At 39.9% G+C, this 13,918-nt stretch overlaps 1 protein-coding gene across 7 annotated transcripts in view; it reads right to left on the bottom strand.

Moving 5' to 3' along the window:
* Positions 1-13,918, bottom strand: part of LOC114512547 (aminopeptidase O (putative)) — a 439,198-nt gene that overhangs the window by 60,679 nt on the left and 364,601 nt on the right. Inside the window, exon 14 of one of the 7 annotated variants that reach the window (XM_036021472.1) lies at positions 10,146-10,387. The exons of 5 other annotated variants lie outside the window; for them this stretch is intronic. In XM_036021472.1, coding sequence (XP_035877365.1) covers positions 10,352-10,387 — 36 coding nt within the window. In that variant the 3' untranslated portion in view covers positions 10,146-10,351. Of the gene's footprint in view, positions 1-10,145; positions 10,388-11,996; positions 13,071-13,918 lie in introns of those variants that run through there. One more of the 7 variants, XM_036021471.1, reaches the window with a different exon arrangement.

Below are 13,918 nucleotides of genomic sequence, written 5' to 3'. Positions count from 1 at the left end.
GAACTTGACCTTATCTGAGAAGCACTTTATCTGCCCTTCCATTCTAAATGAAAGCTTTGCTGGATACAGCAACCTTGGATGTAGGTCCTTGCCTTTCATGACTTGGAATACTTCTTTCCAGCCCCTTCTCGCCTGCAAGATTTCCCTTGAGAAATCAGCTGATAGTCTTATGGGAATTCCTTTGTAGGTAACTCTCTCTCCTCTTGCTGCTTTTAAGATTCTCTCTTTATCATTCATCTTGGTTAATTTAATTATGATGTGTCTTGGTGTGCTCCTCCTTGGATCCAATTTGTTTGGGACTCTCTGAGCTTCCTGGATTTCCTGGAAGTCTATTTCCTTGGCTAAACTGGGGATGTTTTCCTTCATTATTTGTTCGAATAAGTGTTCAACTTTTTGCTCTTTCTCTTCTCCTTCTGGCACCCCTGTTAATTTAGATGTTGGAGTGCTTAAAGTTGTCCCATAGATTCCTAAGCCTCTCCTCATTTTTTAAAATTCTTATTTCTTCATTCTGTTCTGGTTGGATGTTTATTTCTTCTCTTTGCTCCAGATTGTTGATTTGAGTCCCAGTTTCCTTCCCTTCACTATTGGTTTCCTATATATTTTGCTTTATTTCATTTTTTGTAGCCTTCATTTCTTCCTTCATTTTGTGACCGAGCTCTACCATTTCTATGAGTATCCTGATTACCAGCGTTTTGAACTCTGCATCTATCTGATAGGTTCTCTATCTCCTTCCTTGTCACTTAGTTCTTTTTCCAGAGTTTTGATCTGTTCTGTCATTTGGGCCATATTTATTTGTCTTGGCGCATCTGTTATGTTGTACAGTGGTGAAGCCTTAGATATTCACCAGGGCAGGGCAACCCACTTTGCTGCAATGTGGCATTGTCTGTGGGGGAGGGGTCAAAGAGGGAACAATGCTGCTCGCTGGCTCTAATCTAGCTCCACTTTCCAATGAACTTTTCTGTGAGACTGGGAGTTTCTCCCACCAATCACAATCCCCACAGTATTCTACAACTTGAGGTTTTGAGTCTTTAGTTTTCTATTCAGACAGCCCAGCCCTGCCTGCCCAGGCTACTGCCTTGCCATGTGTCCTTTCCACTTGGCTGCCCATCTCTGCCCCTCCTACTAGTCTGGATGAACTCCTTGGTTGTTGGAGTTCCATGCAGTTTGATTTTCTGGCAGTTCTGGTTGTTTATTGTTTTTAAATTGGTTGTTATCCTTTTTTAAAAGATATTATTTATTTTTATTTTTAGAGAGGGAAGGGAGGGAAAAAGAGAAAGAGAGAGAGAGAAACATCAATGTGCAGTTGCTGGGGGTCATGGCCTACAACCCAGGCATGTACCCTGACTGGGAATCAAACCTGCAACACTTTGATTTGCAGCCCGCACTCAATCCACTGAGCTACACCAGCCAGGGCTTATCCTTCTTTTTGTTGTGCAAGGAAGTGAAGCTTTTCTACTTACACCTCCATCTCCGCTGGAACTCTGAGACACATGCTTCTGCTCATTCCCAAAGAGTGGTCATGCACTTCCCCCATGATGAAAGGGCTATTTTAACAGAATGCTAGATTATGACTGGTTATATGACTTATTTAGAAAAATATGTGTATTTGATAAACTCAGTGCTAAAATAAAACATACCTGCAAATCCTGGAATAAACAAAAATAATGAACAACTTTCTCCATGTGGTCTTAACAGTGTATAGTGACCCCCGCCACACCCAATGACGTGATAAATTCTTCTTGGATGGTGTTTGGCAAGACTCTGGAAACAGCCCTAGTTGCATTTTTAATAAAGAACCCTTAAAAGCTACCTCATTCCATAGAAACTTTACCATTTAATTATTTACAGCATCATAAAAAAGGTATCTATAGGCATGTATGTCTACGTTATATTAAAGCAATGTGCACAGCAGAAACATAAACTTACAACCTTTGGCTGGAGTAACACAGAGACTAAAGAAAAAGGTCTCCTCAAAAATAAAATTCCTTCTCAAAGTAAACTAATTTAGTTTTTAGATAATTAACATCTCTCTCTCAAACACACACCTTTCATACTTTACATCAAGTTTACAAGAAAAACAAACAGGATGTTGTTAAACTAGTACAAGCACGACTGGTGGTAGAACTTAGAGATTAGAGAGGGTAGAGTATCATGGACTGCAATTTTAGTTAGCATGTATTAACAATTTTGAAAAATTGCAAAAACCTTACAGTACTTTCTAGCTTTCTTCATAAAATATCAAGTAACAGTCAAAGGTTAAGATTATTCCTTAAGTACAGACTGTGGTAAGGATGTGGAGAAACTGGAACCCCCTCATACATCCCTGGTGAAAACGTAATATGGTATAGCCATTTTGGGAAACAATCTGGCAATCACTTATAAAGTTAAACATAAATTTACTCTATGACTCCTACATATCCCTGAGAGAGCTGCAAAAACTGAGTCTCTAAATCAGTGCTATTCATGAGAGCCCCAAACTGGAAACCACCCAAATGCCCATGAACTGGTGAACAGACAGACAAAACGTTCTACATCCACACACTGGAATACTGTTCAGGTATAAAAAGGAATGAACTACTGACACATGGTGCAAACTAGATAAGCCAAAATCATTATGTTAAGTGAAAGAAGGCAAACACGCAAGGCCACATATTATGATTCCACTGATATGAAATGTCCATAAAGGCACATCTATAAAAACAGAAAGGGGATCCCTGGTTGCTGAGAGCTGGGGAGAAGAGGAAATGGAGAGTGACTGCCACTGGGCACCAGGGATGTCAGTGGAGCAATGCCAATGTTCTAACACTGGACTGGTGGTGACTGCACAACTTGGAAAATTTACTAAAAATCCATGAATTATATACACTGAATTTTAATATATGTGAATTATACCTCCAAGTTGTTAAACACACACACATACAGCCTACAGCTGAAGCATTAGGCAACTACAAAGCATAACATCTGTGTTTTGGTTGTCCCTCTTACTTGACTCCAGAGTGGAAAAGATGACATCAGGCCATTAACATTATGAGAATGCAGAATTTTGCTGTTTAATTTCCTCTTAAAGATAATAAAGGAGCATGGGGGAGGGAGGCACTCAGGGGGAGCAAATAAATCTGCTCTTTCCTTATTACAGAGTTCAAACCAGGTCATGGCCCTATTAGCCAGTAACCAGGAGGAGCTTACTTATTACTGCCTGCTGCCGGCGGGGCAGTGCTGGGCCTGGGAACGCAGAGTCCACTGCCCTATGAACACAGGACCTTTGTGAAGGGCAAACCCAAGCTGGGTACAAGGCTAAGTATGGTAATGGACACTCTGAACAATCAGGAACTGAGAAAATCAGGAAATTCTTATGTTTCATTCATATACTAAAATCTAATACAAGTCACTTCCCAAACCTCAAGGTTAGGTTTTATTTGTTAAAGTCAATTATCACCTTCATAGTTTTGCATCATGAAAATCCTCAGTCATCTAAACAGACACACCGTGTGTGATGTCCTAAGACAACTTATCTGCCTTCACCTCCCACCACCTAACAAGCCAACTTTTACCAAGCACCTACTACATACACTCACTGTTCTACTCAGTTGGGCAGAAGGCCAATGTATCAGCTCTGCTTTGCAGACTCATGACAGAACCCTTTGACAGAGCCCTTCTCTCAGCAGGGTGAGGGACTAGCCAGCAGCCAACACTGCTGCTGAGGACTGAGGATGTGGACCGGACAACGGGGCCACATCTGAATTCTGTGAGCCAACAATATTCATGGAAGACTAAGGGACAGGGCAGCAAGCATATGGAATATCCCTGCTGGGAAATGGGTCACAGAAGAAATAGGAGCAAGGACAAGCTAGCCAGAGTCTCCGGAGTTTTCTGACTATCCACAGCCAGGACACTTGGACTGTCTCTGCGATCTACCTACTGACAGGAGGTCCGAGCTGGAAGCTCTGGCCCATGTGCCACGCCCACAAAACAAGCATTTTAGAGTTTTTTTTTAATGTGTACAACGTTTCTGAATAAGAAAAAAACAACAGTCAGTATGAAAGTGGTAAGAGGGTAAAATCTGATAGAAACAGTACGGAATTATTTATAGTTGAAGTTGATAGGACAAAAATGTCATTTTATGAGAAATGAAATGCTGTGGAAAAGAATCAAACAGCAGGAAAACGGAAATGCTGTATTTATTCCCTTCTCTCCCTCCACCCTTGAGTATTTCCTCCGTTTTCAGAAGGCAGCAATAAAACTGTTCTACCAACATTCTCCTTCCACTCAGGGACACAGTGTCATATAAGCTGGCCAATAGGCCCCACGGGCATGGCGAGCCCCACACTCAGGCCCAGAGTACAGAACCACACAAGCTTCAGGTGAGATGGTACTTGTACAGGGTCACACCAACACATATTGTCAAATCATGGAAGCTTCGGCCTAGGAAATCCTCCAGTTGCTCACTGCTTATAGAGAGGCAGAGCACTGCCTGGGAGGAAATAGGGAAAATGTTCCAGCAGCCTCCTCTGAGCCCACAGCATCCCTGACTTCATGTGAGCCTGCAGCTGAACTGCTGTTCTCTGTCAACAGAGGTAAGAATATTACAGAATGCCAAAGATAAACAACGAGGAGTGTTTTTTCGTGGTTCATTTCCCTTGATCCCACCCCACTTCCTCTCTCATTCCTTCATCTCTATTTAAAATAAATTTCACAAGGGAAAAGTTAGGATCAGGTGGGTAAAAGTGGCAACCCACATTTGACATGAAAAGTATTCTACATAAAAGAAAATCTTTCCCCATAAAATATTCAAGTATGCTCATAATTTACAGGGCACGTGGAGTTTCAGTCCTTAAATTAGGCAGCCAAGGTCAGTTCACTGGGTTTTGTCCAATGACCCTTTTAACTACTTGAAAATGATGTCTGATTATCAAATAATAATATGGCTTATCTATAAAAACTTCTTCCTAAAAAGTATTGATCCTGATTCACAGAAGCAAGGACATTCTGCTAAGCCTTTATAAATCATGCATAACACATTATTCATACTTGAGACAAACACCAGGCCCATTTCTTCTACGTGGGTTTCTATTAGTAAGTCAGTGCCTAGGGAAACCTACTATTCCAAGCCAGTTCTACATAAGAATGTAGATATAAGAGCTATTGTAAACTCAAATATCATAGTTGCTGGGGGTTGGGAGGTGGTGAGTGGTAGGGATAATCTCAGCACTTGCTTTTGAAAGCTTCCTGGAGTTCTCCAGTGCTCAGGGCACCGGCAAGCACTGTATTTCTGGATGGCTAGACCTTTTGCAAATTGAGATCACTTTAAATAAGATCTGAATCAAAATCAATAAAATAATTCTGATGACTGCAACTAAAACTTTCTTTGGAGGAGCCCCAGTGGAAACTTCCAACAGAACCAGAGGCAGTAACTGCCTGAGACAGAGTGGCCCCACACAGCAGACTCCTGGGTAAGCCTCTAGGAGTAGCTGGGACCTGCTGGAGAAGTACTCAGGCTGCCTCCCTAGCCTTAATGCTGGGGACACTTCGGCTGGCCCACAGATGCCACACTGATGTTCTAAACATTCGCCCTTAGGGCTACCCTTCCTGTGGCTACATTCCTTGGTTTATCTTACTGGTTGTCAGGGCTTCTTTGGTTCTCATAATACACCAAAGATGACAAAGGACTTTAAACCCTGAAAATGGTATGGGAAAAGCCCACCATCAATAACAACAATATTTTACTAATATTACTAAAAATGTGAGCAATGACCCAGTGGTAGCTTTTGCTAAATGCTTTACAGAAACTATTTTACAGATGAAGAAACCAAGGCTCACACAGGCTAATTGTCCAAGGTACCAAAAAAGCTAGCAAGGGTTGAAGAGGGGGATTTTAATCCATCTGTCTAACTATAAATTCCATGTCCTAAAGGACTACAGAGGGGGAGAAATGTACTTTACAATTTCAGGCAACAGCTGTGACCATCTCCCAAGTTCTATGGAGAGGGACATTAAAGAAACCACACATTTTGGGGAAAGGATAAAAAAAAAGTATTCATCCGCAAGAGATTAACATTCTCTTGCTAAGAAAACTAGAGTTGAAAAACTGGGAAGTAAATGATATTGACAAATGAACACTTTCTAACTGAGCTTGTTACAGCAGCTATTTTAATTTTTATTTTAATTGTTGTTCCAGTACAGCTTTTTGTCTTTTACTCCCATCCCAGTCCACCCCACCAATCCTCCCCACCTCCCTCTCATTTCCACCCTGCCCCCCAGTTTTTGTCCACATGTCCTTTATACTTGTTCCTGTAAATTTCTGGTATTAAGATTTACTATAATAAACTGTCTTAAAAAACAAGGCACTATGCCTTGGCTGGTGTGCTCAGTGGATTGAATGTGAGCCTGTGAACCAAAGGGTTGCAGGTTCAATTCCCAGTCAGGGCACATGCTTGGGTCATGGGCCAGGTCCCTAGATGGGGGCCTTGAGAGGCAGCTGAAAGATATATCTCTCACGCACTGATGCTTCTCTCCCTCTCTTTCTCCTGCCCTTCCTCTCTAAAAATAAATAAATAAAATATAAAAAAAAGAAGAAAAAAGTATTTCCAAATATGCTGGTAACAGTTTTTTACAGGAAAAAGTCCTACCAAGAAAACCACAACAATGCTTCTCTGTACTTAACCTTCATGTGAATGATGCTCCTTATTCTCTGAATGCTGGAAGACCATTCTGAAGAGAAGTGGTAACAATGAAGAAGGTCACATATATTTATAATACACCCCTCTCTCTTCTCTGAGCAGTGCATGATTGCAAAACAGGGTTATTACAAAAATATTTAAAACTGAGGAATTATAGGAATACACATTCAGAATCTATAATAATCACTCAGTATTTTATTCTCCTTCCTCCCTTCTAAGAACTTGAACAAGAGCAACAAGTCTGGTAGCAACAAATCAGATTTCCTCTTTTGTATTATCTTGAACTCCATTAGGATTATGGCAGTTCCCAAAAAAGTGATTATATAAAGTTCAGTATTAAACAAAAAAGTTAACTCTTGCCCTCTGATCTGGAGCCTGGTTTGCTCCACCTTCACTTTTTCCATTCAGCCTCTCTCCAGGATGGCTCATGATGACAATAACTCTGCATTACACAGCTCTGAACATGAGTCAGAGTGAAAGGCAAGCAAGAAGGGCCAGCGCTGGAAGTAGCACCTGCAACTTCCCTCCATAATGGCAGCCTTGGCCCACACCTCCCCTGCTTGGAGGTCAAAGGCCAATGAAACAGATACACTGTGTGTGTGTTTTTGTATTTGCACACACCCAAACTACATGTACACTGGTACATCAGTAATCCTTTGCTGGAAGGTAGTTCAGCACCATTCAGCCTGTCCAGTATTATATGATTGAGTAATGTTACTGTTGAAGTCATTGATTCAACCTCTAACAAAGACTCAAAATATGCCAGGATTAGTATTGCAGGAGTATCACCCAGGGTCTTCTCTCCAACACCTTTTATTTTGCTGAGAAGGGAGGGTGTCTTCTACAAGTCTGAAGCAGCTCACTACCTACTTTTTTTTCACCAGCCTCACAACTATCCTTCTGTATGTCAGCTGTGTGGCAGAGAAAATACAAGCAACTTTTTTTCTAAACAAAATAACTGTGTTTCTACTCATTTTTCCCTGCCAACAGTACAACAGTAGAGAGAGCTCTGGAAAACTAAGCCTTTCATAATCCAAGTTCAGCATTAGTTTTAGCCATACTGTTTTGCAATGGAGGAGGTATAATTTGGCCTGCAAGTAAACAGGCAAGTCACAGAGAGGCTGTAAGAAAACTCCACACAACTCTAAATTTGCAATACATCAAAGAATGAATAACATATACATTAAAAAATTATCTGTGCCCTGGCTGGTGTGGCTCAGTGGTTGGAACATTGGCCCGTAACTGAAAGGTTGTGGGTTTGATTCCCAGTCAGGGCACATACCTAGGTTGTAGGTTCATCCCCAGTCCAGGCATGGGCATGTGCGACCCCTGGTCCAGTCGCATATGATCCCTGGCCCCAGACTGGGTGCAAACAGAGGCAACCGATCAATGCTTCTCTTGCACTGGTGTTTCTCCCTTCCTCTCTCTCTCTCTCTCTAAAAAAGCAAATGAAAACATCTTTGGGTAAGGATAAAAATATTAAAGAAAAAATTATCTGCAAGGACTGAAGAACAGGCATTTGTGAGACTACATCTACTGCATTCCAAAATAAAATGCCTAGTTATCTGGTCACACTTATGTTTGATTAAAAAAAAAAATAATTTCATGTCTCAGTTGGTCTAGGACAAGCATCACAAAACTTCAAATAACGTATGCTTTATATAACTCACTAGTTTAATGTGAAAAATATTTCATGTCAAGCCTGCAAACATCCAGCTGTCTCCTTTGCCTGCTCTCTGGAGGGACAGCTCTCAAATTCTGTGCCAGGGTGGGCGGGTGTTCTGTCAACCAGGAAAGGCTCTCAATCCTTTTGAGATGAGAGGAGGAAGTGTTCCTGGGCCACAAGGGACGGCCTCGTAGGGGCATCCTGAGTCTCACAAACTTCTTTTCCTTGGTTCTCTCAGTGTCTGCCCCACAAAACAACAAAAACCAGTCTGACACTCCTGTTAAGAGCAACCCAAGCAGCTGCTCCTCCTCCACACCTAGTGTTGGGGGGCTGCCCACACAGCTGAAAAGATCAAAAAAAAGGGGACACAAGCTAAACCTCACAGGGCATCTATGCTCTCACGTGCAAGAACTGGACTTAGAAAAGCAGTAAGGCCTTCTCCAAGTCTAATGACTCCACTCCTGCATAGGATCCCTCAAAAAGCACTAAAGTGAAACCTGATTCAACTTCCCCTGTGACCCTCTCCCACTTCTGTTTCCTCTCTGTGGCCCAGCATACTGAGGTATTTAGGACTTCAAGTAACACTGTACTCACCGGCACACTCCCCTTGTGACTTCAACATATAGTTTTGCAGTTATTTTTAATCAGCTCCTTGCCCATGGTGATTTTTTCTGAAGTTACCTCCACTATTAGTTCTTTCTGATGTCCTATATGGGAGCACGGTACCAAGATGAGATTTCCACAAATGCAAAAACTGTTCTCTTTAACATTTAGAAACTCAACATGACCAAAAATCGTTTCACAGAAGATAATCCTTTCACTGACAATACCTGTACTAGAATTTACTTTTTGTCATGAAATAAATTAAAACATTGCAACACTGTCTGGCACATGGTAAAAGAGATTGCTGGAACCCTCCCACAGACAAGAAATACACTGTAAAGTGACAATGGAGGAGGAGATGTGGCCCACGGTAAGTGCTTTTCATTAGCCAGATTACTGCATAAGCTCTACCAGCCTTCAAGGGAACTTCAAATACAGGTAGCATGAGCAAAAGAAAAAAAAAAAAGCAATGACTTCATAAGTATAAAAATAATTACAGACTGATCTAAAATGGAGCTTTGCTAGAAAACAAAATATTATCAACTGCCCGAAGAACACTCTGGGTCCCTCCAATCTGGAAGAGGAACAGTGACAATGCACTCCACTGCAGTGGACAAACTGGAGAGGCAAATGAAAGAATTCAGTATTGCTGAGCAATGTGACTGGTCATCTTGAATATAAAGCTGAGAGAGGGACAGCGAGACAGACACACAGACACACACACACACACGCACACGCAAAACCTACAGGCTTGTACAAGTACTACTGCCATATTTGCTTCAAACTAAAGACCAAGTTATAGGAAGAAACCAAGGCTGATTTACTTTTAGTCTGTAAATAAATTTAAGAATATTTCTCTGTCTCACTGTCATGGAGAAGAAAATGCACATGAATGGTACTGCTACCCACATGCCATCAGGTAATTACTTTCACAATGTTTTTGACGAGGTGCTCTAAAACTCATTAAGTATTTAGCAAGGGCCAGCTGTCTTAGATAAGTCACCTCACTTCACTCTCACAAGACTCTGGAAAGGTTAAGTATCCACACCCTTTGACAGGGTGACAGGTGGTGGCGCAGCCAATGTGGGACCACCAGGGAAGCCAGGCCTGAGCTACCCAAGACCCGTGCATGGCAGCTGAGGGGCAGGAGGGAGCCACCTCGCTAAGACCTGAGAACACCTCCCAGAAAGCAAATGGACTTCATGAATCGAAATTCCAGAGAGGATAAGAATGGAGCCTTCTACAAAGATCAAAAGAAAGCCACACCACACCCAAAGAGGCTGCAAGGACACAGAGATCCCTGAGTCACAGGGAGCAGAGAGTCTGAACAAAAGCAGGTTGTTGCAATTCTGACGCATGAGGACTGTGGGCTCAGTGACTCATTTGGGGATCTTGGGTGAGACATTTACATTTTCCACTTACTGTGCCACTGCCTTCTGACCTGTAAAATGGAGAACAAAAGCGTATTAGGGTATATGGACACTTTCAGACCCTGGCAAGAAACAAAAGCATTATGTGCAAAAGGTATGATTCCACATCTATGAGAATGGTTAAAATGAAGTCTGACAATACCAAGTGCTGCTGATGAGGTACAGAAACTGGGAACCTTAAACACTGCTGATGGGAATGTGAAATGGTGCAGCCACTTTGGAAAATAGTTCAGCAGTTTCTTAAAATGTTGAAAATAAACCAACAATATGGTCAAGCCATGCCAATCCTAGGTATCTACCCAAGAGAAATGTCTAATAGAAATAGTAAGCCACTATTCACAAAAGCCAAAAACTACAAAAAAATCCAAACATCTGTCAACTAATAAATGGATAAACAAAATATCCAATATACCCTATTCTTTATGATAAAAAGGAACAAGTTCCTGGTACATGGAACACTGCTGAACCTCCAACTAGTATAATAAATTTAAAAAGCCAGATTCAAAACTGAAGTTCTAGATGATTCCATTTATATGAAATCTCCAGAACAAGTAAAGCTATAAAGGCAGAAAGCAGATTTAGTTGTCTGGGGCTACAGGCAGGGATGGCCGTGACAAACAACAAAGGGATACAAGAGAGCTTTCTGGTTGATGAGAATGTTCTCAAACTGGATTGTGGTGAAGGTTCACAACTGTATCAGTATGTGGGTGAATTTCATGCATATGAAATATATATGACATATAACTCACTAAAGCTATTAAGAGAAAATGAGAACCACTATCTGCAGCTGTCTACAGGAGCACTCTGCATCTTCAACACTGAAAACTATGGCTTGTGTGTATAAGGGTTGAGAAAAAAAATCAGAAATGCCAACTGTATATGCACGTAATCCAGAGGTATTTCTGTTTCTCTTCTGAATTTTTCCTGCTGTTTCTCTTTAATATTTCATGCCCTTCATGGGTAACATGACTTTCTTTTCTGAATACCAAACAAAAATTGCCACACAAATTAAAAGCACGAGCTTATGACTTTCAGTTATAAATGAGGCCACATAATGACTACTGTCGCCTTTTCTACAAAAATGCCAGAAAACTAAAAACATATATTCTGAGACTGTTTTTTCTCCTTTTACATGGTTTCACTGGTATTAATTATGGTAAATCAATTTATTCTCCTGCTTTCATATATATAAAATTTGAATCTTCACAGATGTAGATTTAGAACTGAGAAACCAACATTTCTTGATATAAAGAAAGGTACATAAAGTGTTAAATGATTTGGATATACATTTAATGTCATTTTTGTGGCCCTCTCGACAAGCCCATTTGTTCTCATGATCAGAAAGGTACAAGGGGTATATAACTACTTTTTAATATTTTTTTAAAAAAGAGAAGTCATACCATTATAATATGTGCTGGTGAGAACAAGAGATGTCTTTTGAATGATGAAGCACATCATACAAAAATCACAAAAGAGAAACACTCTGAAGAGCTCTAGTGCTTCATGTTACCACCCTTAATCCTACAAATTCCCATTTCTCATTTTGCCTTGAAACCAAAAGTTTAAAGAAAAAAAAAAAAACTCAATGCAAATAAAAGACAAAAAATAGTGTGAAACAAACTGAAAATTTATGTGTCCAAGTTCAGAAGAAGCCTAAAAATTTGCTATAGCACTGATTAGTAAGTTGAAGAGAAACACTAATTTCACAGTTTCAGTTATGTTCTCACAAAATCAATCTGAATTTTAAAAGCAGAAATCACAGCCTCCTCAATTCTACAAAACAACAAAAGTTGAATGACCTACAACAAACATTTGTGTCCTATCAGCCTGGACAAGGCTTGTAGACAATTAAATAGTCAAAAGTGATATGACTTCCTTTCAGTTTCCAAGAGATACACATTGCTCTGTGTACATACCTATTGTACCTCTGATAGAGATTTGATTCAATATTGTCTTCTATTCTTTATAGTTTTTTACTTCTCAACTGTAAACTCTTTGTGTTCCATTCACATATGCACTCTCTACACTTTTACTGAGGGTTTTGTATGTTGTGAATATGCAATAAAATTAGTATATAAATTGTTTAAATCAATACAGAATTTAATAAGGAATGTGTTATATACAGAATTACAGAATATTATATTTCTAGTCTTGGATTTCCAAATCATTGTGATTCATAAGTATAAGCAGAATTTCTATGATGGGTTCCAGTTTTACTTTCAAAACATGGATGAATTTATTTTTTTAAATCACATATTGAAATAAAGATACTAACACTATTTATATGTACATCAATCAAACCCCTATCTATACTTACAAATCAGGTAAAAGCATTAAAATTGATTCAGTTGATTCAATTACCTAATTTCCCACCATAACTTCCAGCTTGCATGCTTAAAGGATTGTTTTATCAAAACAAGGCCCAGGCATGGAAACTCCAGGCCGGGGTAGCCTCAGGTAAAATGTATCACATACGCAAGTCCTTAGTTTGAGCCACAATGGTTTGGATTTGTCACATGATGCTTTTTTGTAAATGGTCTCTTATATGTTGTATGTTTTATCTCCCATGGCCACAAATGACATCTCCTATTCTTTGGTATATTTCAGCAACTTCTTACATAGGGCCTTACACGTAACAAATTCAAGAACACATGCTGGCTGATTACACTGACGTGGGTTTTCAGCTCTTCTCATCTGAAAAATAAGAGTCCTTTAACTTTTTTCCTGTGTATTGTTGTAGGCACGTATAAACTAAGATCACGTAAACCCAGAGTTTTGTGTGAGAAATTAACATATGATGGACAAAGAATGTGAGAAGAATGAAACATAGATGGAGTTCTCTGAATAAGATACTTCAGGGACATCACTGCTTTAGGCCAGTAGTTCACCACGTGTGGGTGCAGGGAGCCTGTACCACACGGAATCAGAGTTTACTGCCAGGAAACAGACAGAAAACTTCAGTGTTCACTTTTGATTTCTCACAAAGATAAAGCCATTCAAGTCTGACTGCCCACAAATTTTAAAGTTCCTAACAGCAAGAAATTAAAATACGTTTAAAATACTTTGTTATGAGTATTATCATTTTACAAATGAGGAAAATAAAGCCCAAAAGCCAAGTGACAAACTAGGAATACTGACCCGTAATGAGACACATTAGAGACAAAAAAATTGGAATTTAAAGAAAAAAAATCTGGGCATCCAGGAGAAAAGACCAGATGACTATGAAGGAAAGAAATGAGACCAGCATCGGACTGTATAGAAGATAATGGATGAACATATTTAAGATACTTAAATAAGGAAATTTGGGACAAGGATTTTATGTCTAGTTGAATTGACCTCCACCTATAAAGAGCACAAACTTATAAAAATCCAAGAACTCTGGAAATACAGCTGACCCAAGCTCTTCCTGAGGAATCTACTAGACAACTAGCTTTAAAACACCAAAATGACTGAAGATTAATAAAGTGCAGATGATGAGCATTAAATATAGATTTACTTGCAGAATTAAAACTAAGTGATTTTATAAAAGATATAGTATAGCA

The sequence above is a fragment of the Phyllostomus discolor genome, chromosome 3 (assembly GCF_004126475.2).
Source record: "Phyllostomus discolor isolate MPI-MPIP mPhyDis1 chromosome 3, mPhyDis1.pri.v3, whole genome shotgun sequence".
Taxonomy (NCBI): Eukaryota; Metazoa; Chordata; class Mammalia; order Chiroptera; family Phyllostomidae; genus Phyllostomus; species Phyllostomus discolor.
This window is presented reverse-complemented; position numbering and strand designations above follow the sequence as displayed.